General features: G+C 47.4%; 1 protein-coding gene across 1 annotated transcript; it reads left to right on the top strand.

Moving 5' to 3' along the window:
* Positions 1 to 13,548: 13,548 nt before the first annotated feature.
* KY384_005611 (uncharacterized protein) lies at positions 13,549 to 15,364 on the top strand (the record flags this gene model as incomplete). The annotated part of the gene is made up of 2 exons (XM_044814110.1): positions 13,549 to 13,801; positions 15,255 to 15,364. 2 exons carry the CDS (start codon positions 13,549 to 13,551, stop codon positions 15,362 to 15,364), a joined length of 363 nt encoding a protein of 120 aa, XP_044669411.1.
* Positions 15,365 to 25,668: the final 10,304 nt, after the last annotated feature.

Below are 25,668 nucleotides of genomic sequence, written 5' to 3'. Positions count from 1 at the left end.
CGGTCCTTTGATGTGAGGCGAAGCTGCCAGCCTTGGCCAATAATGTGAGCCTTGATAATCTGAATTTTGGCCAATGAGTACCATCTCTTCTTCCATACTAGCGTCCCCAACGGATCACCTGCCCCCTTGGTTTTCGGGCGGTAAAGGATTAAAAATTCCTTCGTTGATTAGGAGACATCCAGCAAGCTCGGTCACTGCTCACCTATCACGCTTCGGACAACGGTTTCATCAAGCATATTATCCGATAAGGTAGACTCTACACTTCTTTGATCCTTGAAATCATTTACTGAGTCTTCTCGCTGTGTAGAATGACACACAAAAATCCAAAAAAAATCCATAAAAAAACAAAGATGGGTATACAAAACGCAGGAAGAGATGCCATGGCGCAAGCACACATGTCGAATATGAGGGGCGGGCAACTCAATGTGCTCCTGGTGCGTTGTCTTCTTCTCTGGCAAGCGGTCCTACCTGGCAGCATTCCAGCCAGTCAAGCCGTCTGTTCTTGGCCTGCAGCTAACACCATGTGTAGAATACCAATACCCTTGCCGCACTACTAACCAGCACACAGTGGGTTGGTCAACAGAAGAATGGCAGGATAGCTAGTCAAAGATGCCAGGAGCGGCGTACAGCCGCTCCTGGCATTGCGAAGTTTGCGCGAACAGAGTCAGCTGCCATGCAAGCTGCGGGATATAGCCCGTCAGCAGGTCAACACCTGGCGCAGAACTTGAGCCAAGGACAGACACTGGCACCACACCGCCATCGGGTCCTCAGAGATCTCTGACACCTGGCTAACTATCCAAAGAAATGGCGTGGTAGCCACGGGGGTGGCTGCGCTCGAGCAGCGCCCCTTCAAATGCATTGGCGAAAGCAACTTCAGGACTGTCAGACTCGAAAGTATCGGAGTAACAAGAGAATTCTTCAAGCTTACGCGTGCCCTTAAAAGTCGATGCCACTTGAATTTAAGGGATATCAGAGGACTAGGGAGTCTTCTAAGAAGGATAGCAATGGGGATATCATTTACGAGTCAATAATTCATAATCATAAACAAATCAAGCAAAGAAGTGTCTTCCATTCCAAACTGCAAATGAATCTCGTCGTCCCCAAACCAAGCAAACAGACCCAGCAAAGCTACTCATCGCAAAGCAAATCAATAGCAACCAAATAAACCACCCCTCATCTCAATTCTACGCCCGCCTTGGTGAACATGCCCCTCTCGTCCAACTTCCCATCGTATCCCCCATTTCCTCCCTGCCCGCCTCTCTTCTTCCGCTCTGCTTCCGCCGCCTTCTTCTCCTCCTCACACGCCGCACACGGGCCCCGCGTCCACTTCGTCTCCTGTTCCCGGGCCAAAGCACCACAATGGCGGCCCCCCACGCTGTGCTGGCACAGCTCCTCCTCACCGTCTTCGTAGCCGACGATGTGGCTGCGAGCGCGACAACGAATCCTAAAAAAGGTTAGGTGGGGTGGATATTGAGGCTTTTGCACGTACTCAAATCTTATGGCGAGACCTGTAGAGATTAGCAGATGATATGAGAGGGGTTGGAAGGGGGTGCTAACACATTGCAATGATCGTTGGAAGTGAAATGAAGAGGGACTGGAGGCTTGAATACTGTGCTATCTGTAGATTAGCCTCGATTCTGCCTCAGAACGGAGCCTTTTCAAGCCTGAAGCAGGCCAGAGAGTGCAGAGGCAGGGTTGATATACGGTAAGGCGGAGACAAGGCAGGAAGCAGATCGAGATAGTCTTATGTTGAATAGTAGGCAATAGGAGTGATATTCACTTCTGAGACGTTTAGAAGTGAAGAAGTAGGCTCTGGAAGGCTGCGTGCAAGGATGTGGATGATGCTGCAGACTTGCTTGGTGAAGGAGTGGGCAATGGATACCTTTATACACAGCAACACAGGCAAACGGTGGTAGCCCGGAAACGTGGACAACGAATCACCAGACCGACCGCCTTTAGTCGTCTGTAACGCGAAGCCCCTTTTCAGGCAAAGCAAGAGTTGCATAGGTCAGATGGTGTTCCGCAAGCATAGGATCTGGATGCCTGCTAATTGGGAATCAAAGCAATTACCACAAATGGACTGTGAGAAAAGGCACTGACGAGCTCGATCTAGACAAAGCAGCTTGATAAGGGCTCCTACAGCGAGCTATCGTGTTCATTGAGCGTTCTCATCTACTTATTTTCCAAAAGAAAAAGCCAGGTGCGCAAGTACACAATATCTAAGATAGAGTATGTTTTCATATGGAAATATATGCAAACAATCAACATAGGAGAATCTATAGCTTTGCAGCCCATCTTATCAAAGCCTAAATCAGGAAAAGACTTCTGCAGCCTGAATCTGGATCAGGAATACCCTTTTGCAACCCAGGCCTGATCACGCGGTTCCCAATATCGACCGCAAAAATCAAGAAAACATCACCAAGGTAACAACCGGCGCTAATATCTTGTCCGAGATCATGTAGATGGACCCCCTACCTTAATGTAAGATCCCAGATATCCGAGAAGTTCCCTCGATCAAAGGTAGACATGAACAATTACCAAAGGGGTAAGGACTGACGGTAGCAGCCGGGGTGAGATTGACGAGGAGGGGCCCCAGATCGACAGTAATGTTGGAGCAATGACCGAAAGGGGTTTGGTAAAACAGCAGGAGGAGAGCTCCAATGGGAGAGACGTCCATGTGACTGGTGCCATGCCCTGTTGTGTCATTGGGCTTGCGAGTCTTCATGCTTTTGAATGGTTCGTCATGACGAACGGTCCGGGGACAGGTATCATTCCTTTGGGCCAGTCACAAGACCTTGTTAAAGCTGCTGGAGACTGAGACTTGGTCTTGAAATGTCTACGTATGTAATTAGTGATTGTCCGCCGGCGAAAGAGGAGGGTACGACTCGTATTCAGTGTTCAGCAGTACATACTCTAGCAAAGATTCCTTTTTCTGAAACTTTCTTCCCCGTCGAATCATAGAGTGGCGTGCAAGGCATTAAACGAGTTGATCAGGACGCTACCAATTGTATGGTGGAATCTGTGTTCACTCAGTGTCATTACTGGCTCGACGAAAAATTCGTGTCCCGCATGCAGGAGAAATAGTATGTTCCTAGCTCCGAAGGATATGGGGCCATCCGGAGAAGTTCAGATGTAGCAGAGAGCATCTGTAACGTTCATGAAGCTATTGCATTTTTGGCTCTAGCTAAAATGAAAAGAAAAAAATTTGGGATCAACGACGATTTCCGTACATTTCCGCCCTGTTTCAGGACAAAGGAGAAGGCATACAATCAGGATGCTCACCCAATTAGCCTCCTTCTAGCGGATTGTTCCTCGTGATATGGCTTGTTCTATACTAAGTGGAGCAGCTAAACATAGCCTCCTACCTTGAAATGGGATTGTATGAAGCCTTCTCTGCCACGGCGATGGTGGTTCTGTTGGCTAAAAATAGAATATTGAAGTTTCTCCCGCAGTCAGTAGCCGTTGCCACCTACCTATTACATCATACGCTTTTCTCTACTTGGAGCTTAGTCATGTTGTAGCTCTAGCAGAAGTACAATGATGTTCACCCAGTACATTGAATTGCTGTGAAATGATTTTTCGTAGCCGGCAAGGTCTCACGAGGCTACACAACTCCCTAGCGCAGATTCATCTTGAATTGTACGATGCTGTATCGTGAGTGCGATCTTCTTCTACGATTATAGCTGCAACTTACTATGTGGCATTATTCTTCCAGCATCACTCATGGACTTCGCTGCGCAGTACTGTCGATACGCAACCGGGACCCCTCACGCCTCTACGAGCGGCAGTAAAACGATTCCCGTCCGTCATTCAGAAAAGCCTCACCCTCTCTACCTCTGTGTCTTCAAGCACTGAACCCAGTCGAATAAAGCGCCCAGTCGGCGTCTGTTGCCGCCTCAAATCAAACAACACTCCCGCGCCCTCATGTGTATCTCCTATCTCGACTAGACTGATTTCGCAACCATCACGATAGTCCTTCGACAATGAAGATTTTCGAAACGTGCAGACTCTTCCCCTCAACTTTACTGCTGAATATCTTGAGTGCTGCTAAGAGTCGCTGCTACATCGAAGACATAGGGAGTGAGAAGAGGCGTCAAGAAATATAAGTCTTACCGGAATTTTTCTCTACGAGTCTCCCCTACCTGTTCCTATGGTACAGATCAAGTTACCCTCAACATCCTGGCTAGAATTGAAGTGAGCAGGACCCGCATCGACTGCGGACGAGATTCGACTTCCCTCCAGCCCTCTTAGCTTGTGGGTCTCAATAAAATAAAAAATACACCCAGCTCATAGCTGAATTTCTAGATCTCCACTGAATGAAGAACTTGATGAGAAGCTTCTCGGAGACCTGCGATGAACCTCGAAGCTATATGACCGTAGAGTTGCGTGTCACATATGGACTGCAATCAGCCAACAAAACCCTGGCTGGCCGTTCTCATGGACAATGCAGAAAGGTTGTGCACTTCCTGCAAAGCTTGGTTCTGACATGCATTAAAATGCTCGATTCTAGTATATGATGTCTTTCAAAGCCTCACTGGAAGAAGGTTACGTCTAGGATCATACTTCTAATATTTGGCTGCTGACATTGTTATCTAGATTTCCTGAGCTGAACGTTTGTTTTCTTCAACCTAGTCGACTTCCATCTGAGCAAGCAGACAACTCATCTGGTATCTCTACTATTGAGTTAGCTATGATTTTAAGATTCTACAAACAGCTTCACCTAATAAATTGAGTGCCAAGGGCCAATCATATTCGTCCTCGGTGAGTCTAGACAACAAAACAAGTCTTCAGACCTACCCAAGTCTATACCTTTATTTCAAGCTCCTGAGAATGCCCTTCAGTGACATTACCTCGACCAATTCGGACTCTTGCTTGGTGAAAGAGAAGCGAGAACATGCTATGAGCTTCGTGATTTGGTCAAACCAGAGAAGACAAACGATGACTTTGAAAATGAGCGCTCCATCTAGTCCTAGCGATGATTGCTAAATTTGGGTTCATTTTCGGCTACGCGGTCTTGGGTCACAGTCCTGGGTCTGAAGAGCAAGATACATTACCTACTAGATTCGGCCGCTGACTCACAATTAGGTTGAAAGAGTAGAAACGATACATGATGTCTCACAGAGAAGGTGCGCCCCGTTTAGATCCTTTATCAAAGACAGTCAAGCTTACGTTTCAAGTCTCTGGCAACCACACACACACACGTCATTCTTGAAAGGATGTCCTGAAGCTAGGGTACTGGTTGGGGTGTCACGCAAAGCCATTACCGGCGCACAAAGTAAAGATACTCGTCAAAAGCACAAGGTCAATAGAGAAGACAAGATCAAATGCATTCTCACGCAAGCGATGGAGCAGAAGACGAGGTTTCCCGTACCAGATGCTTGTGTAATAGCAACTCAGCTGCATTCCATCGTTCTTTCCGAATTCTTCGTCGACGCAGGAGACAGGAGATTACGCACTGTAGGAGCGGCGGGACGATACACAGGGCACTGACCCATTTGCATCAGATGCCTTGCCAATTCAGCAGATTGAACTGGATGATCGATTGGCTCGATCGGTGTTCAGTTCATTGTTTGGGTTGCATTGCTCTGAGAATGTCTCAAGAAATATCTTGTACTGTTTGAAAAACGGAAGCTATTTTCAACTCTAACTCTTGATCTCATGATTCATAGGTAGCAGTAAAAGCACTTTGATTAACTCGGTGGAATGACCTTATGCAGTGGGTGTGAGCCTTTTTCAACTTCTCCTTGTGCTGTCAAGCACGAGGAGCAATTACGATTGTACCTCCCAGCCGCCCTTGTGCTTTCCTCTTTACTTCGCTTTGGTGATCTCCCTTACTGCCTGCCAACTCATTTTCCGCACGTCGTCGCTATGCCTCCAAAAAGCACTAGACCCAACCAAAGTCTTGTTCGTCCTCGAGATCGACAGCGCGGAGACAATCCGGGATTCAGAATGGTGTGAGAGATTCAATTCCTGATCGGTCATGCTATTGCAATATTTGCTATTCAAAAATGGGATTACCTATAAAATACTTCAAGCTTTGGCTTCCTAACCTACCTACCCCATTTTTCTTGTTTTTCAAATTTAGTGCTGCCATTCTGTATAGAAAATGAGCCTTGGATTTTCCGCTCATGTGATCTCTAGAGCTTATACGCGATGAGCATAGAAGAGAGGGTCAGGGCTGAGGGGTACCAAAGAATTTGGGAGGAGGAATTGAAGGATAATGTACGAGGGCGAAGAGGGTCGGGTAGGAGGATGAGATAGTAGGAGGAGGTAGGTAGGCATGGACGTAAGAAGGCGAGGCGAGAAGAAGTAGGATAGTTCAGAGCCCCTGGTGGTTAGTTGCAGTCTAAGTACCGTCAGCTTGATCAATTTGAGTGGAACAAGTCACTTTGTTTTTACTAGACCGCTGGATGAAAAAATGCATTACCAAGGGTGAGCATCATCATGGTGCTTGAACATATATTCAGGTATGCATAAGTGCCCAACCCCAGTTGATTTTTTGCCGGCGTTTTGAGGTTTGGTTGATGATGCTCGGTCGAAGAGCACGATTCAGCTCTTGAGGAGCCTATGATAGCCATCTTGTTTGATGCTCTAGAGCTAAGATATGGCGCTTCTCGGTCACAAGTGGCAGCACCAATGTGTTTGTTATTTTGCGTAATCACTGTTCATTGAGTCAGATGCGAGTACAATTTGCATATGGTGTCAGAAACGCACAGGCAGAAGGCGTCCGCCTAGATCAGCCTAGTCGTTGTCTGTAGGTTGCAACAGCTAGTGCTGGTACGTTTTTAACGCTTGCCATTAATCCTGACATAATTGAAGGATGCTGGCTTGACTTGAAAATTCGAGACTGTAATTGAACAGCTTCTTCTTCTTTCCGATTCACAAGCGCCAGATATAGCCACTCAGAATGAGTGTAGGTAAGGGCTCGGTAGAAGACGAATTTCTTCTCATAGAGGTAGGTCTAGTCCGAAGCGTCAAGTCGACTACTCGTAGTTCAGTCTGAGCCCTGGGCAAAGTTTTCTTCCCACCAGATTGAAAATCTAAGAATAGACAAAAGATAAGATGCGGAGATAAGAGCTGTCAAGATACGTGCCGAACCCTAATTGGCTTTATGTTGTTTCGTGCCATTTCTTTTTTCAAAGAAGATCCTGATACTCATCAGTCAAACGTATAGAGCAGACACTGATCCACTTCTGCTTCTCCCCTGTTTGCTGACATATCAACCTTACATTAGCTTCGTCTAGTTGAGCATTTCTCCTCAGTCATTCGAATCGTATCCACCATGCTCGAATGCTCCTCGTTGGAGATCGATCTTCTTTGCAACGGGTCTACAAGAATATCTAGAGAACGAAATGTGACCGCCTCTGAGAGCCATCCTTGGACCAGACGAACATTGCTATTGCTGATTTTGTTCTAGACACTTTGTGCTCGTACCTTTGAAAATCGAACAGGCCGTCAATTATGATGTTTCTTTGATCGACTGATGGATTGTAAGTCAAATCCTGGTCCTATATCTCTGAGCTGATACTTCCAGGACTGCATCAACTTTTCCATACGGCCCCTCCTCATCGATTGACGTTTCTGGTAGGCTCGAGGACTCCCTCGCTAGAAAGTTTCACTATCGTCCACCCAACATCCTAAATTTGTTGGATTATCTCAGCCATAGGATGCAAAAAGCACACAACGGAGGTCATACGCTTCTGAGTTTTAATCGCATGAGCCTCCGAATGCAGCGTCAGCCGCTGTGGCCTGCTCGCTATACGTTGTATGCACCATCGAGCATTCCGCCGACATGTTCTAGACGCTGCATCTCTTCTATCTTCGCTATCACGATTTTCAGTCCGATTATAGAGCAATGGGAAGCTTCGTCGGAAATCGCCTGATCAACACCGATGTACTGTCGTCGAAGAGGATTGAATCAATACGCGGTTAAACACATTAACTAGATGTTTGATCCGTTGGAGATCAGACTGCCAACAGCAGCTAGGACTTTGTGTCATGCAGGGACAGGTATTAAGCTATGAGCAATCGCTTCACAATTAGCTGAAAGCCATGGAGATATCAGCCGTCCGTCCTTGAAAGCCAAAAGCAGACGAAAGCAGAAACGAAATTTTGAGGAAGGCCAAAGGTAGCCAAGAGATGGAAGGAACGATGGCAAACTTGAGTTTCGGGACGTTTTCTAGCCGTGGGAGATGTAAAAACGGTCTGGAATTAGAAATATATGAAAGAATGAGAGATTGCATATGGACAAACAACAATAATCCTCTCAATTAGGACACCCTCTACGATGATGTTCATCTTTTTGCAGAATTTTGTTCCCATTAAAGTCTTAGCTACCCTGGCATGAGCCTGCTTTTCCAATGATTTCCGTCTTCCAATCCATCCCATCTAAGCAACTCCATTATGCTACAGACACTTGTTTCCCCAGTCTGCTACCTCTCGATTTAGGCCCACTTGGTCGGCTTAATTTGTTCACAGTGTCCTCTGGCGTGTCCATTCCTGGAAGATCTTTCAACTCAAAATGACTGCTGGAAGTATGTCGGCTGTTGATGATGATGACTGCTCTTGAAAACACCCATCATGTACGATGGAGCGTAGAAAAGCGGTCTGAACGGGTCATAGGACCCGGCATCGTTAGACGCGTTTGAAGTGAGCCTCAGCTCAGCGAGACGTTGATGTTCCCCACCCGGTGGATATAGCCTGCGAAAAACATGGTGCACGTACCTGCTAGTAGAAAATTGCTCCCAGTCGATCAGAGCAGCTTTAGATCACCGCACATGCGGCGTTGATCCATTGGAATCCTCATTACCTCCTCTGGTATTGACTCGTGACGTAGGCCAGAGGCATTGTCCGTTCCAACGACAGACCCAAGCATCTTCGTGCTCGTCCTGGCTGCTCGATGGACTTGTGTCATGGCTCTACGCTGCGAGGGCTTCTGGCGGGATTGTCGATGATTTTGGTTCTTTTGATTGGGTCTCTTCTAGATATTAGCGTATGCTGTCCTGGCAAATTGGTTGTGGCCCAGACAGAAGGCTTTCTCACTGCGATTTTGGCCTCGCTTTTTGTGCTTGGCCCGAAATGACCAGACGAACAAGCCCGAGAGAACGACGATGGTAACATTGAAAATAGATTCTCAGACAGTATCAAACAGAAAGAAAGGTCTGCAAATATGACATGTCCAATCCATGGGCCAAATGCTGAAGATGAAAGGACGTAGAATGTCGTGTGTTGACAACAGAAATGAGACTAGTAGATGTCTCGCTCTTATTCTTGCCGCAGAGATCAAGCGTTCGGCTATCACTTCTGGTGCTTCAAGTTTTTCCAATCACCACCAACTACCAAAGCGAACACCACACTAGCTACTCAAGACTTTCGATCTCCTCTTATAGTCACCATGACTTCGGAGAACGAACCCCAGTCATTCTCGAAGACCACAGTGTGGCATCCATGACAGCTTTTGGTTTGGCCGCCTTTCGAAATGGTCATGGTAAGATAGAGACAGGCACGGTGAATCGACCAAGCCTATCCGTTGCTCGTCTGTAGCAAGCACTAATTCTTATGGCAGATGCAACCTTGCCATGATCCTCTTCAGTTGTGCAGTCATGCTAGTCATCAAATCGTGAGAACCAACCACCCGCTTGCCCCAGTCAAAGTATATTAATACTAATTTCAGCCTTGACACTAGATCCTCTCTCCGTAAGCTTCTTTTCCTCGCCCCTCACCATCTTGTGGGTGCAAGCGCGGGTTTGGAATATCAAGTGAACAGATGGACTGAAAGGTGAAAAAACAAGCGGCATTGCTAATACATGGATTAGGCTCAGCCGCGAGCGACGTCGCAGGCGGCTCCTGCCACATCAATAGAGATTATAGAGCTCATTCGCAAGATATTCTACGCATCAATCCTTTGGAGGTATCGATACGGGTGGCTCCGGTCACATCAATAGAGATTATAGAGCTCATGTGCTAGACATTCGTCGCATCAGTTATTCAAGAGTGGAGCTGTCAACGATGGATCGAGAATGGACCATTTTTATACAGACGGGTGATTGTGATAGACACCACTGTCAGAGTAAGACTAGGCCAGATGCCATGAATAAACTGTTTTGCATCTATGAGTCTCAATTTAGTTGAAAACACAAAGTCTTTCCTGATTGTGTCTTCCAGCTCTTCATGCAAGCAGCCGTTGCATACCCTTCCAGAAGCTTCCTCTCGCATCTCAGAATGACGCTCTTTGACCGTTTATTAGAAAGATTGACACGCTCGATTATCGTGCTGCTACATTACCGACGTAGGACTACCCATTTACCTCGATTCACCATACTTGATTCATACAGCTTATGTGAATATTCTCAAGAACTTCTTGGATGCTGTCGTTCATATCGTGAGCTCCTCCCTTCATCTTCCATTCATTCCGTGTCTCAGATGGCGGTTCTTGGCGTTGGTGAAGTGCAATATCTGGTGTACACTTCACAGACTCTGATTCAGGCGTTCGAGCCTGCTACCGGTCTACACCTCGGCGATTGCAGGTGTCTCAAGGTAGGTTTTGCCGCGCACACGAGCGCCAACGCCTGTATTACACCTTGCAGATTCCAAATCATGTGGTCAGGGCCCTATCAAGGACAGAAATTGCGCTTTACCGCCTCTTTTGTATGATGGAGCCCCTAGATCGTCAGTCATATACCCAAGTCTTCTGCTATCTTAAATTTCCAGCTGGAGTGCCTGTAGTATCTCATGAATGCTGCCCAAAGACCACACGAGCATCCTCTCCGTGCTTCAATCCGTAGCATGAGGTTGCCGCCAAGTTCCAGAGCCTGTACACTCTCTACCCTCTATTTCGGAGGGTTCAGGAGATAAATTTCTCCGTATTTACACACGCACAGCCGCCATATGCTTCACGTAACCTGATTCAGGTCAGGAGCTTCTCTTCCAACGTTTACATACACACATATCGACCTCCGCGTCCACTGGCTCGTATTCTCGCCCCCGCCTATGCTTCACTTGAAGGTTTGAAGAACGATACACTCAGAAACAGTGAGGACTCGAATGGTCAAAACCGACATTCACCATGTACACGTGTGCTTCTGAAGTGAAATGGGGTCTGATCAGGTGCCCTGTCTGGCTGGCGATCACTTCATTGAGCTTTTCATTCCCTTTCGTGGCCATGATGTGTAGTAAGACACTCAATATCGCCTTCACTAAGGCTAGAACATCGAATCACTCACTCTTTACACGCTCCCGAGTCTCTTTTTCTTCACCTGACTAGGAATAGTGACTTGAACTTGCTCCCGCGCTGAGACATCTGTCTTTGATATTGTTCACACTTGAACCACGCCAGTGAAATGCGAAGATTCTGCGTCAACGCTCAACGATAGTGACGCTCTGTGTTCATGTGAACCCTGATCACCAGGGACCCTGAGGGGTATAAGAACCCCCTCCTCCTCCTGCCATTCTTCCTCCTTTCTTCTCCTTCCACCTCCATTCTCTTCCCACTCTCCCACCCTCGACATCGTCCCTTCTCCCTCTCTCCTCTTCTACCTTACTCTATCCTTCTTTGATGTATATATATATATATACTATACATCCATACATCATGCAACATACAACATTCTAAATATATATACTCGACTTACCTGACCTCGATCGGTCCGCCTTCGCCTCAGTCTCCGTTCCACTTCGAGGCCTTCTAGCCAGTCACGCTCTTTGTGCTTGGCATCCAATTTCCATGATGTGCAGGATAGCACAACTCCTGCTGCACCACGTACCGTCATGAGGAAGGTTGGTTCACAGGAGAATGGCAGAATAGTGAGTCCTATATTTTCATCCATCAACAGTAGCTCTTGCACTCCTGTTCTTCAAGGAGCTTGAACTTGTCGTATTGAAGCCGACACCCTTCTAGGTACGACCTGACAGAGTCACTGTCCTGGACCAGCTGGGTCATGTCATTCGTTTAGAGGCCTGACGACGGCTGACGGGCTGCAAATGGCACGACATCCTAATGCAAATGATGCCAGAAGGAGGGCGTCGGCAGCAAAAAGTCGATGGCAAGAAGCGAGACTCGCTAAATAATATGGGTAGTAGAACTTACTACCCAAATTTCAGAATGCTTTCTTGGTTCATCACTTCATCATCTAACGGTACCGAGCGGCAACAGCTCAGCTCCTCGAAAGACTGTCGCAATCTCAACTGCGGCCCTACACTTGGACTCATTGATCCAGCACTCGGCGAGATCTTGGAAAACCGCATCAGAGTACGTTCTCTGTCGTCGCGGTATGAGAAACAGTTGCCGAACGGCAGAAAGAGAAAGATGATGAGCAACATCAAGCCAATCAACCCTCAACACAGGGATACGTACCTCCGACGCTTCAGCATCTCTCCCCGTCAAAATCTCATCAAGCTGACGTCCATATCTTCAATACCAGTATAGATCCATGAAGCTTTTCCAAGGGACCTATTTGATGTGATAATGAAGTTGTCGGGCAACCTCGAAGGCCCGGGATGCTGCGAATATGGAAATCTTCCCATTGGGCCTAGGCTCAAGGTCGGCAAGGACATCTACATCTTGACAGAGATTTGGCGGCTTCCAATCTGATATCGAACATGAGTCTGCACATTCTTACGAACGTCTGCCATAGGTACTCTTCAGATATCGATGTCAGGACGGTAACCTGCGAGCAGCGGCCCTGGGAGTGTACGATCGCACGAACGCTGCTCGATATTCCAGGCGTTCCAGCTCAAAAAGGTCGGCCGAGTGTGACAGGAGTAATTAAACAATGACGCTCCTGCTACACGCGAGAATCTGAACATTGATGGGTCCTCTTGTCATCTTCAATGATACAAAAGATGGCCTGAGAATTTATGATATCAAGCTACGCACAAACATGAGAGTACTTCGCCGACTCAGTGTACGCGTGATACAAACGAACTTTGCTTGGCTTCACGCAGTACAACGTAGACAGGGATGAGCCTGGCCAAGGAATACAGCAGAATCTCAGTCAATGCTACTTCTGTTCTCGCTGTAACCAGGTGATCCAATGCTATCCTGCGTTCAACAAGCAGTATCAACACCATAAGAACCGCATGTGAGCCTCCAGGTTATAAAGTGAGATTCAGTCTGGCCCGTGCTATGTACGGACAAGCTGGAATGACAAGTTCGCTGTGTTGGGCTTCAATACGGATACGGTGGCAAAAGGGGCTGGGTGCGGGCATATTCCGCGGTCCACAAATGCCCTTCCGAAGCTGTCACAACACCCATTCCACACCACCCTCGAGCTCAACCACATCCACCTCTGACGTGCTGGTACATCACTCGGAGCTTCGAGCACCTATTTTGACCTTCCGAGAGACCTTATTGTGTCGGAAGGGACGACTGTGCCACCTTGACGCGCCACGACGGACGGTGGCCCTGGACAGATTGATCCAAGAAATCTCTTCTTGCTGAGAGGTAGTCACTTGACTAACACCTGTCCGATTGAAGTGGAGCATCCCAGAGCATTCTGAAGATCCAAACAAGGAAAATTGATCGTTTCCAGGTGATGGTGATGCCAAACGATGCCAAATGACCTACCTCTTTGCCACCTACCACACCTCGACCTCAATTCGAACGGTCTAGAGCCCAAAATTGGTGAAAGTCAGCCAAACTCACCTTCTGTCATCGATATGGTGTACACATACCCACTGCTGGCTGGCAATAACACCTCCAATCTCGACCGGCGCCTCGATCGAGTATTTCTGCGGGAAAGCGGACCTCATGACCCAGAGCCACTCTATCAGGTGGTTTCACAAGCGTCAGAACAAAGACAGGGTACCAAGAATACATCTTCAGGGCCTCGTCGTATTCATACGGGCTCCTTGGGCTTCGGGAGCGGAGAAAAACCTTTATTTTGCTGCCTGGCATCAGTCAGTACTGGCTACATGGTGCACCCTTTACGCAGACCCACATGCCATTACAATAGGTCTAGAAGATCTATGTCACTCAACAGACACGACCCTGCTCCCTTGTGAAGAGAAATTGCAGGCAGAAAGATCAGAAGCAATCCCGGCGGTGACGGTGGACTAATAGCGCGGTGTTAATTACAAGCCCAAAAAGCCAGATTCAATGGATGTTGATCTGTTCCACTTGCCATCTACCGTCATACCTAACAAATGATAGCCACTTGTCGATAGCCAATATCTGGGAGCTATTCTCAGACGGTAATTGGCATCGTCAGCTTTCGACACGGAACCCATGGTGACCCTTGGAGGCTTAGTTGCGTCTCACTAGATGCCAGGTTATGATATTATCAGGAGGATAATTTTCAACCAGACGCGAACTTCTTTCAATTTATGGGTTGTTGCTGGTCTTGTCCTGTCTCAAATTCCAGCTATCAGCAGCGAGATAAACTCAGAAGCAACAGATGATCGATACATCTCACCGTTGTACCCGAGCAGGAACGGAATACGGATGAGCCTCCATGGTTTTGTCGGTCCATCTCATAGCAAGATGCTAGACAATCGATCACATACGATACTAGCAGCCAATGTTCAGCGAGCTTTTGACAAGATCAAGAAATGACAACCGATACTAAGCAATAGCTTTCCTTTCTATCGGAAAGTGGATGATTTTGGGTTGTATGATCAGATCGAATGGTATACGCGGAGTAGCCGTTCGCTACTTTCCACTGGTATGGCGCATTAGCAACAGGGCTACGCAGAAGTGTTGCATTTGGGTTCAAGATACGAGAAACAGTAGCTTCGCTTCCTTTGTTGCAACTGATACCTATTCGTTGCCTTCCAAAGACGCCTTCTCTAGCTCATGTAAGCTGGATCAATCAAAGGAGCTTCTTACGCTAGGAACATACTCAACTACGGTGGTAGCAAAGGGTCGTATGTCTGATGCACGGTCTCAACAAGTATAGGGCAGAAATTGATAGTTGAGGCTGGGAGCTGCCTTACTACCACAGTGTTTTGTCCCTCGCTCATTTGGTAGACTTTCCAAGACTGGAATCATCCGTGGCCACAATTGCGGATAGTTGCTGCTGATCATCGCGAATTTTTTCAGTCTCATGTCACTATCGGAAGGGATGGAGACAAAGCTTACTTACTAAAAATATATACAAAATCAAAAAAGAGTCGGATAACTAATCTCGACTCGGACGCCGGGAGTGCGAAAAACCTTGGACACTACAACATAAGGATTTTCTTCGGGTCCCGTCGACTAGCACAAAGAGAGTGCAAGACTTGCCAAACAGAAGTCACAAGTTGTCTACATTTGACAGATAAGAACCGTGTCATACCCCGACGAGATGGGAGAAAACTCATCGGCATACTGAGGACTTGGGATCGAATCGCAGACATAACCCTTTCAGAAGTATGGCTGGCATACTGATTTAATTGCACAAGCCAGTCGTCACTGATACTGACCGCACAAGGAGTTCTGAGGCTCGTGTGCCTATTGATCCAACATGGGAAAACCTCTTCAGCGACTTTGAATTAACATCAAGCCTGACATCGAGGTTGATACAAGTCTGGAGTTAGTATTTCAAGAATTAATAATCTTTGAGATCTCATCTCAGCCGACGTGCAAGAGCCACAGGACTGCGTTTGGAGCGCTTTATCTTGGTTGAAAAGCAATCTCAGGCGTGAAAACTCAAGCTTCTAGGAAGCGCCGCCGATTCCTTATCAAAAGGACAAATTCACCGTGGTCTATCGCAATCTGAGTTGAACCTTTGACATTCAAAGTTGCTCAACCACAGTCAAGGAAGCGCCATGATGAATTACTCCACTCCAGCGCCTCACGTCATTTGATCAATTTGGGGCGCTGATTGCTCAGATGTCGTACAGTCCTTCAGATCAGTAGCATAGGGCGTGCCAAGAGACCAGTACGGAGTTGCAAAACTTGCTAAACAGGACCGACGAGTTGTTTAGACTTGACAGATAAAAAATTGGCCTTGGTGCTGCGTGATAGGAGACAAGTCACCGGCATATTGAGGACTTGGGATCGAATAGCGAATATGATCTCTTCAAAGTCTAATCCAAATGGAGGCTGATATTCCGTTCTAAACGTGCGAGTCAGTGATTATCAATGCGATCCGCACATGGAGCTTTGAGGCCCGTTCTCCACGGTCTGTTCCAACTTCGATAAAAGTTTCCACACTCAAAGACGCAGATATCACACAAGTCTGCAGCAGCGCTGACAAGCGTCTTCGACCATCAAGCAAAAGAATACCTTCAGCGAGCATGTACTAATGCCGACGACTGCCGCGAACATTTGACGGAGCTCAGATCAGAGGGTCACCTAGCCTTCATAAACGATCGAGACTGGAAACCCTGGGAAGACCAGAAGCTAGTTGACCTCACACTCAAAGAGGAATATGACCTCTAGATCCACAAACATTCCGGTAATGAGCACAGACGCTTCTGATTCGGCAATGGTTGTCGAGGGCGCGCGCAAGAGATCATATCGAATGGGCGTCTGCCGACGAATTAGCAACACGCTGACCCACTGCAACAAACACCTGCTAAAGGAACGATAGCCAGACCCGATGCTGAGGCCAATGCGCAATATATGAACGCGCATTTAAGAGTCAGACGAAGGCGCGACAATAATTCTCTCAACGTCTGATTCTGTAAGTTCTCCGTTGCAGAACCCTGTCGAAGAACACCGCCTGCGTAGCTCATCGGTTGGCCAGCGAAATCATTGGACTTCAGTACCAGAGCATTTATAGTCAACATAGCGCGTTGTTCATTCCGAGGCGAATGATTTGGAACCTCATGAAGCACTACCCCAGCGCCAAATGATCATGCATTCGAGAGTTGGAGCTGGATCTCACGGCAACGGCTTAGTCAGAGTCTAGGCAGTGCCACACTCCGTTCTATGGCGTCTTGCACGTGACTCTGGGTGCAACATCAGATAATACCGCCCAGTCCTCTTGCGCGATGAGTCTAGTACGTACAGGAAGAGCGTTATTTCGTAAGTCCGTCGTCACTTGGAAAGACAGCGCATGAAGGTCGAAGACTCGCCCATCTGTCTGATTACGGCCGGAAAGAGGTCTTTAGCGAGCATGTACCGTTGTCAGTATATCCAATATCGAGGCCAATGTGCAATGCAATTCGCACAACTTTAGTCGAAGCCTTTCTGCAATAGGATTTTGTGTAAGGAGTCATCGCTTCTGAGATGACGGATGAGATTGGTTGCGAGAGGCTAGTTCAGGGTGAATGATTGGGCTGGAACCCTTCTAATTGGAAGGGAACAGGGTCTTCTATGCGGCCGCCACAGGAGTCGACATTCCAGTTCTTGTTGCAAGGCTTCCGATTGTCCTCAATGGTAGGGGTTCTTAGGATTGGACCATGACCCAAATACTGACATTGAGTTTTGCCCTGAACCCAAGATCGACGACGAGTTGGAACTTTCCACGAATTGGATGGTATTGGCGCCTCGGCCCACTTGATAAAAGACGAGCTAGACGATGTCCGCTTGCTGCAAAATTTCCCGGCCTCACGACCGTATTGCAGTGTCCCGGAGTACTGGTCTCTTGTATTGATTCGGTGCGAGGAGTGACTACGTGCCGACAGCGTGTGCAGGCTTCAGGATGGCGCCTAGTTGTACGATGGAGTTGATTAAAGTCCAGTTCGTAGCTTGAGGTGCCCACCCTGCATTGCAGGGGATATCTATTCTTGACAACCGTCGGATCAGAGATCCACATCATGGTCTCTCAAGGCATGTTGTACTGATCTCTCCGCAAAAGGCTGCCACGCCGTCCCCTGATCTGACCAATCAAAAGTGCAGAAACAGGATATTCCATACAAAAATGGCTCAACGAAGAGGCAGTCTAGGTGAGGTTCAGCTCAAGACGCACAATCGAAGGTTGATGTCACTCTCAGACTGTACTGTCTTCCTGCTCAGCCAAAGTACGACTTTCGTGTCGCGGAGACATCGCGTGTCGAGCAGACTAAATAAACACGAGGCTGATCTTCGACTTGACTGAGATGCAAGAAGTTTGTCAAAACGTCCCAGAGGTGGAAATAGATCGAGGCTTGCTGAATGCTGTGTCATCTAGCGAGGAGCGAAACAATCCTCACAAAAAGTTTCGAGCTAAATCCAAAGCCTGGAATGCCGAGTTGTGGTATTGTCGAAGCATGGATGAACATGGCCAAAAATCATTTTCGGTTCGACAGATCGATCGAAATCACCAAGACAGACACTTTGCTAAGTGGGCCGCACTTCCAGACCCACAGTCGCATAGAGCGACGTCATACCAGAATGTTTATCCCATGTCGGGACAAAATGCTGCATCTCAAAAAAAAGGAACATCTGGAATTTAGCCAAGCATGGTTCAAAGTTCGTCTGACTAGCGATGAACTGCTGTCTTAGAAGGATTGCAAACCTGAGGTGTGTCATAGTACTTTAACAGAGCATGATCTTTGATGCCCATGTTTTCAGTCCGAGGCAGCACTTTCTATCTTTGAGCTGCAGAGTGTCGAAACCCAGTCGACTGTTAAGCATGGTGCTCTGCTTCAAGAAAGGACCGTCGAGGTATGCCAGAGGATTTGCCTAAGGATTCGCCTTCCAATTTGTCAAAGTATAAAGGTGGTACCAGAACAGAAAGCTAGAATATTGCCGGTCAGTGTTCATGGCAGAAAGCTGGGCGACTTAGGTTGCGTCGACGCTCGGGGCATAGAGCAGCATCTTTTATTCTCTGCCTTCCTCTTTTCTAGGGGGTTTTCACCGGTTGAGCCACCGCATTCCTTTTGAAGGGACGATTGGGATCCTAGCCACCGTTCGTTCGCGTAAAAGATACCTCCAATCGTCAACTATAATGGTACTACCGGAACGGAAAGACTGGGCAAACTCAGCTGGAGATGATGGCAGAAACCCGGTCCATTTAAGATGTGTCGATGTACGGATCATTGGGGACCATCTCTCATCCTCTGCCCTGCTTTCTGTGAAGCTCTTGACTGGTCAAGGCTACTGATTCCTGTTGAGTCGATGACAATAGATTTTACAGTGTGCACGCCTTCGCATCACGATAAACCTGCACGACGGTCACCTATGGTGGTAGTGCCGATGCTGCGAGGTCGGAAATAGCCAACTGGTCTTGATGAGAGTGAGCATAGCGGTCTGAAATCTGTCGGCACATGTATCCACAAAAGCCTTCATCCTCTTCTGCCTTCGGTTTCTCCAAGCGACTTGCTGGCGGGATGCTACTGCTCTGTTCGCAGAAGAACGACTGAGGTTCTAGCGAGCACTGATCCGAGATCAAAAAAATACCAAGCAATAGTATTCTCAGAGGGCGATAGCGCAGCTGAAAGAGCTTGAGGTTGTGTCAAAGTCTCAAGCTTCGTGTCAGAATATTGCGCTCCAGCGGCACCAGGAGGCTTAAATTTGTATGCTTAGAGTCTCCCTTCTCGGAAGCACTTAACAACCTAATTCTATCCTCAGAAAGGTGTCAATTGAGTTCTGTGACCAGATAGAAAGTCTGCTCTCCATCAATCATACGGAATTAGAGTTCCAACATAGACGCCCAGCATTGAAGTATTCATTGGCTGACTCGACGATCCCAACTTCCGAGACCAAAGCCGTGCTGTTTTCCAGAGAAGAATGATTAGGGTATGTTCGACGGTGACATCAGCCATTCTCGGTCTCTTTCTCAGGTCAAGCATCAGCTTATTCATCTTCGCGTTAACCGTGACCAGCTGTAAATGCTAAACATTGATTGAATCAGCTGTCATACACCTAACGACGGCAAGGGTATCTAGAACGAGCAAAGAGTATTTTTTCAGGGACAGGTGCTTCCGGCTAGGGAAGAATGATAACCAGCTGTCGAATACCAAATTTCGGCAAGTTATCTAGAACAAGGGTATCTAGAATGAGTAAGAGACATTCGTAAGGGGCCAGACGTAAATTGTTCCAGGGCATAATGGGATGCTAATACGCTGAGACATATGTGTAGTTCGAAGTAGTTGAAGGCTTTGAACGTTCCTCAAATACCATTAGCTCCAGGTTTATTCTAATTGGTGACCACTCTTTACTTAACTCTTGATATATCGTTTTTGGTCACTCTGGCTATTATGGCATGGTTTTCTCCTTCTGAATTTCTGCGATCGAAGTTGCAACACAGATAACTCAGCGGCAGTTGCTTGGACCGCGTGAAGGGACGAGTATGATTAGCATCAAAGAGCGACTTTCAGTCCAACCTGTACGTCGGACTTTCAGCCAAGCCCACAAGATGGCGGGGTGAGTTCTTCTTACTGTAATGAGCGTTCCGCTATCCTCCGAGCTTCAAGAGCGGCGCTGGCAAAGAGTACCATGATGGAACTGATGACGTAGACTAGAGCAGATTGAGACTCGTGAGACGTCAAAGAAGGAACCATCGCCCGGGTTATCCCTGGTCAGAGGTAATTGAAACCATCGGCATTTGTTCGGAGGACTACAAGCTAGCATAAAACGCCAGACAGCTTGGCAGTCTTTCTGAAGAATGACTGCCGTGAGAAAAGGTAGATGGTGGCATTCTAAGGGTGTATTCCGCTTCGACATGATGTGTGTACCGAGAATATTAGACCGGCCCGTATTTTACCTGGAGGTGTACTACTTACCTCTGATGAGAGCTCTACAGGCCCTGCAGCTTCAGAAGCCTGCTGACAGAGATCTGCAATAAGTAGCAGGGGGAATTCTATTCCCGTGGACTGGCGGTAGTGAAATGAAGGACTCCTGAAGTCTCTTGTTTGGCATAGTGCGTTGGTGAGATCGTTGGGTTGATAGGTCGAAAGAGGCTTGTTAGAAGTTTAAAGACTAGAATTTCATCATCAAAACGATACCAGTAGCATAAATCTCGTGCGAGATGTCTTACCTGATCGTCGCTTTTCATTTGTGCTTCTTTCCTGTTCTTCATGTATTCTTCCTGCATTTCAATTCTCTCACTTTCTCCTGTGACTGCTTACCTACCACACCCCGGGCAGAGTGCTATGCAAATATCGTGTCTGTTCTCCCTCAGCACGTGTGTCCACGAATACGTAGTACCTGTATGCACTTTCCCTAATTGCTCTCTGTTTCTAGCTTTTCGCTTATTGCGCCCCGTCACTTTGACTTTTATTGCAGGAACTTTCAAGTCTGTGGGCATATGCAATAAAAGAGATCACTGTTCTATTTGCTGAGAGTGGCCGAGAGGAGAGCTGATCCAGGATCGAGGTCATAGCGATTTGGGGAGTAGGGCGGACCCTGATGCTCGGTGAGGAAAGCTGTTGACGACAACTTCGCGCGTTGGTCGGCAGAGGATCAATGATCGATGGCTAGATTAAATCTCTGTTGCACACGTGAAAAGCTCAAGGCAGGTAAGGCTGTTGTAGGCAGTAGTGGAGGGGAAAGGATCCTCACCGCTTTCGGCGTCATCTTCAGCTCCGGGGATATGCACGCACAACGCTGCAGGCACCCGTCCCGTGTGAGGTCAATCATCAAGAACGCACAGAAGCAAAGCAATCAAAGATAAGACCATTTAGACATCATTACCATAGATCTTGAATTCGCTGTTGCAGCCTTGCCAGCAGATTTTCGAAGGGGTGGATCGACAAAAACGTTTTGCTCTACAACATGTCTGATGTCTTGGCTCTTACCCTGTTTCTCTCTAGCCTCATTGGTACACGGTTTGCCTTTTGCTAACGCCTTGTCTAACATCACCCTATTAAAGATCACCTTCTTTCATATCTTCCACTCAAACTTGAAGTTCTTTGACATCAACAAACCAGTGCTTCACACCAGAGCTAAGCATCAGAACTCAGCACCAGAACCCAGCACCAGAGCCCAGCACCAGAGCCCAGCACCAGAACCCAGCTTCAGAACTCCGTACCAGAACTCAGTACCAGGAGGCACCACTGTCGTAATGCCTTGCCTCAGCTGTACTTGTAATGGTTTCATCTGCAGAACCATTATGTGTCACACCAGGTGCACGGCGTGTGAGTTACGAGGATCCTCCTGTGATATCAATCATCTTCAGTACGGGTGCACGGAATGCGTTTGGAACGATTCAACATGCACGTTCACAGAAAACTCGCCCACCCCGACGACGTGTCACAGGTGCAAGTGGTTCGGGACTGCATGCAAACCATCTTGAGGCCTACAGGGTGAGTGCCTCCAAAGCCTTTTCTCCAAACCGTTGATCTAATGGGTATAGCTAACACCTTATGCAAGCCAGATTTAAGACAATTTCGTTTCTTCACCTCCCTTATGCTTGATCACAAGTCTGCACTTGGTACTTGAGGTGGACCTCGATATCTCATTCACGACTTTCAGTCAAGGGTAAGAAGGGCGATGGAGTAAAACGTCATGCATAATGAAGGGTGATTTGATCGGGGACTCGGGGGTTTGTGGAGGACCAGGTTGGCCACAAGTTAACGGCTCCTTCTTCATCTACCTGTAATAGCTCGGGGATTATCTTTGAAAATTTTTAAATCGATTTGGTCGACGTGCCAACGGCACTTGGGTATGTTCTTTCGATCTCTTTGCTTTTAATGGCCCAATCATCACTATCAATCTGGTATATCAATTGCTTCATCTCCAACATGGTATGAAGCCCGACCAGCTTCATACTACACCCATATAGTCAACGCTAGTATTGGTTTGATTGCAATAGAAACTAATACACGTCCTCCTGCCTTGTTCCTCAGACTCTGTGGAGATCTCAGTGTATCCCATATCATTGACAAAGAGACACAGCTATGAAAGATGTACTCAAAAGGACCAGATGTAGCACTCAGAGCCGACACTTTTCCAACACACGGCTATTAAGCCGAGGTCTGTGGCTTGCCATCTCTGAGGTGGTAAGGTATAGCATGCGAGACGCGCAGTTGCTCTTTTCCAGGGAGCCACTCATAATGCTCCACTCATAATGCTGGCAAAGACATAGTTCCTGGAGTTTTGACCCTAAGCCAAAGTATGCAACGTGATCTCCATGATACCGCTTACTCCTGATGTAGCATTTTCATCTAATGACGAAGTCTGTCAGCGAATGAACAACCTATTTATCGTATGATTCGTAGACAGCTCTCTGTGGATTCAAGTCAGTACAGTGTTCTTTTCATTCGCAGATATAAAGAAGGTGGACTCTCAATGGCCGCCAATAGCTTCCAGGATGAATTCGTGTTGCTTCGTGATCGCTTTGGAGGCCTTGGGGAAAGAACAGTGCACAGAATCGCAGCTTCTTGAAAACGGCAGCTAACCTCATGGATTCGTCATCAAAATAGTCCGAATAAGAAAGCATCAAAGATCCCAAAGGGCTATCTGTCGACCAGTAAAGCATGGCATTTTGGCTTGGTTAAACAGACATCATGTGAAGATGATATGAGTTGGCCTCGCGCATTTCGACGGATTCCATTATGAGTCTAGCGTTACTCGTCTATTTCTACGTACTGACACAAGCAAGCTTCCAACTTTTCTACGCAACAAGTCCCTCATTCTCCCTCGTCTTTTGTTCTAAATATATATAAAATAGCTTTTTAGAGCAATGACACCATTAGCTCATCACTTACCTTACACTCATCAAACTGCAACCGACTCTCCTGACTCCGACTTCCCAAGGACAGGACTCACTCTGGGAACACCAACCCCGACAATGCTTTGACCGAGAGCAACACCATCTCCACCTCCCACATACGATTTCGAAGATTTCCATCTTTATGATGGTCTAAAACAACTAGCTGCGCAACAGCCGCGAACTTCATTCAATTTCTCGTCACTCACTCAAGGGGCAGATCCTAGCCCAGCCGACCTGCAATTCCTGCAAACTTCGTATTCCTCAATCTCTCACCTCTCAACAGACAGGAGTCGAGAAGACTTGCAAAGCCAGGGTGGACAACAGTAAGGGAGACCCTTGTGGGAGAGCACTGAGCCGAAGCGAGAGGGATTCCAGAATCCCGAGGTCCTCAATCGGATCTTCAGCGAGCTCAGATCCAAGAATGACGAAGTGAGACTAAGAGCTGCATTCGATTTACGCAGCCACGTTTCAACGGTAGCAAGAGAGCTTTCGCGAGATACATTCAAGACTACAATCCATATCTCTCAGCTCATCACTCAGAGCAACGATACCACCGACAAATTCGGTGGCATTCTGGCAATTAGGCAATTCCTTGGTCTCGAGAAGGATGGCCCAGAAGGCGTCTTCGAAGAAACCACCAGAAAATTAGAGACATACTTGCAATTGAACAATTGCTTGGATTCGACGGCGACGAGCCTGCGCAAAAGACTACCCGCTTTGCAAGCTATCTACGGAGCGCTCTTCGCAGTAATGATAACACAGTGCTTTTATTTGCCGCAAGAGCGTTGGGCCATTTGGCCATACCTGGAGGAGCTCTCACTGCAGGACTCGTGGAACGCAACTCAACGATAGGAAAAGCCACGAAGCCTCCCAAATGCCAGCCTCGTCTGGGGTAATGGAATACGAAGAAAGAGATAGCCACGGAATACGTTTGATGGAGATGGAGGAGAAAGCCTTGGATCAAACACACAAGTTCAGAGGATAGGTATTTAGCTCAAATGCAACATTTCGAGCTACAAATTTCCCAGTCCCTTTATTCTATGTCCAGATGCACATCTGCAAACCTGCGAAGTCGCTTCTTCCAGTTGTGTATCTGTATCATTGCAGTGGGTAGAGATTTGCAGTCACGTCTCGGCGTTTGAGCCTTTCCCACCACTCAATTGCCCTTGGCCTCGACATTGACGTTTGCATGGCTTCTCGAGCCAGCAGTACCCACATACATCATCTCCGTAGCCATCTAGATGGTTCGGGACTTGAACTTGCAATTGATTGCTCATGATTCGCGAGGGAGCATACGAAAAGGGCATGGAGCAACATCAAGTTGGAGCATTCGGGAAGAGAGCCTTTTAATATTGTCACATTGCTCGCCTCAGATCTTGCTTTCAATTCAAGACTGAGGGATCTGGCAGTCTTCCACTTTTTCAATCAAATGAAGAAACATTCTGTTTAGCCATCATGGGCACTCTCCAGTGAAGCTACTCAACACACAGTCTGCATCACATTGGTATCCCTGATCCTCGTGAAGAACTGAGAGCGATTTGTCCTTCTCCTTGCACATGCGTTGTATAAGGGAAATATCAATAGGGATGCATTTCTCTATTAGCATGTTGCTCATGCCTGCTATGCCATCAGACCTATCTATGCACATTTCCCGAGCCTTCTCTGCAGTCCACCAGTGAGACCGTTCCAATCTTACCAGGGTTCACTCCAACCATCGACTGAAGAAATAGCCCTTCCCACTTTTTATTCTGCTGTCGCTATGCAAGTTGACCGTTTCAATCTTACCGAAGATCGCAGAAAGTACCAATTGACCCATCTATACACAGTTCCCGAGTCTTCGTTTCAATCCATCGCCGCGCCGTACAACTCATCGTTGAATAGAAATAGAAGTTGGTGGTACTGTAGAGGACTTCGATCGCTTCTTGATGGATTTCTTTGTTCAGCAGAAGTATCGTGATGCTGACGTTCACAAAGAAAGCCTGAGAGCTGTATGGTCCCCTCAGGTAACGCGGACGACGACAAAGAGGGCGACAATTTACAGCTGAAGATCTGCGAGCATGCTGTACCCATAGACCCATCTATGCACAGTTCTCGAGCCTTCGTTCCAGTCCACAAATGTGACCGTTCCAATCTTACCGAAGACCGTATCAAGTACCAAATGACCCTT

Source organism: Bacidia gigantensis (assembly GCF_019456465.1).
Source record: "Bacidia gigantensis strain McMullin 20006 chromosome Unknown contig_245, whole genome shotgun sequence".
NCBI lineage: Eukaryota > Fungi > Ascomycota > Lecanoromycetes > Lecanorales > Ramalinaceae > Bacidia > Bacidia gigantensis.
This window is presented reverse-complemented; position numbering and strand designations above follow the sequence as displayed.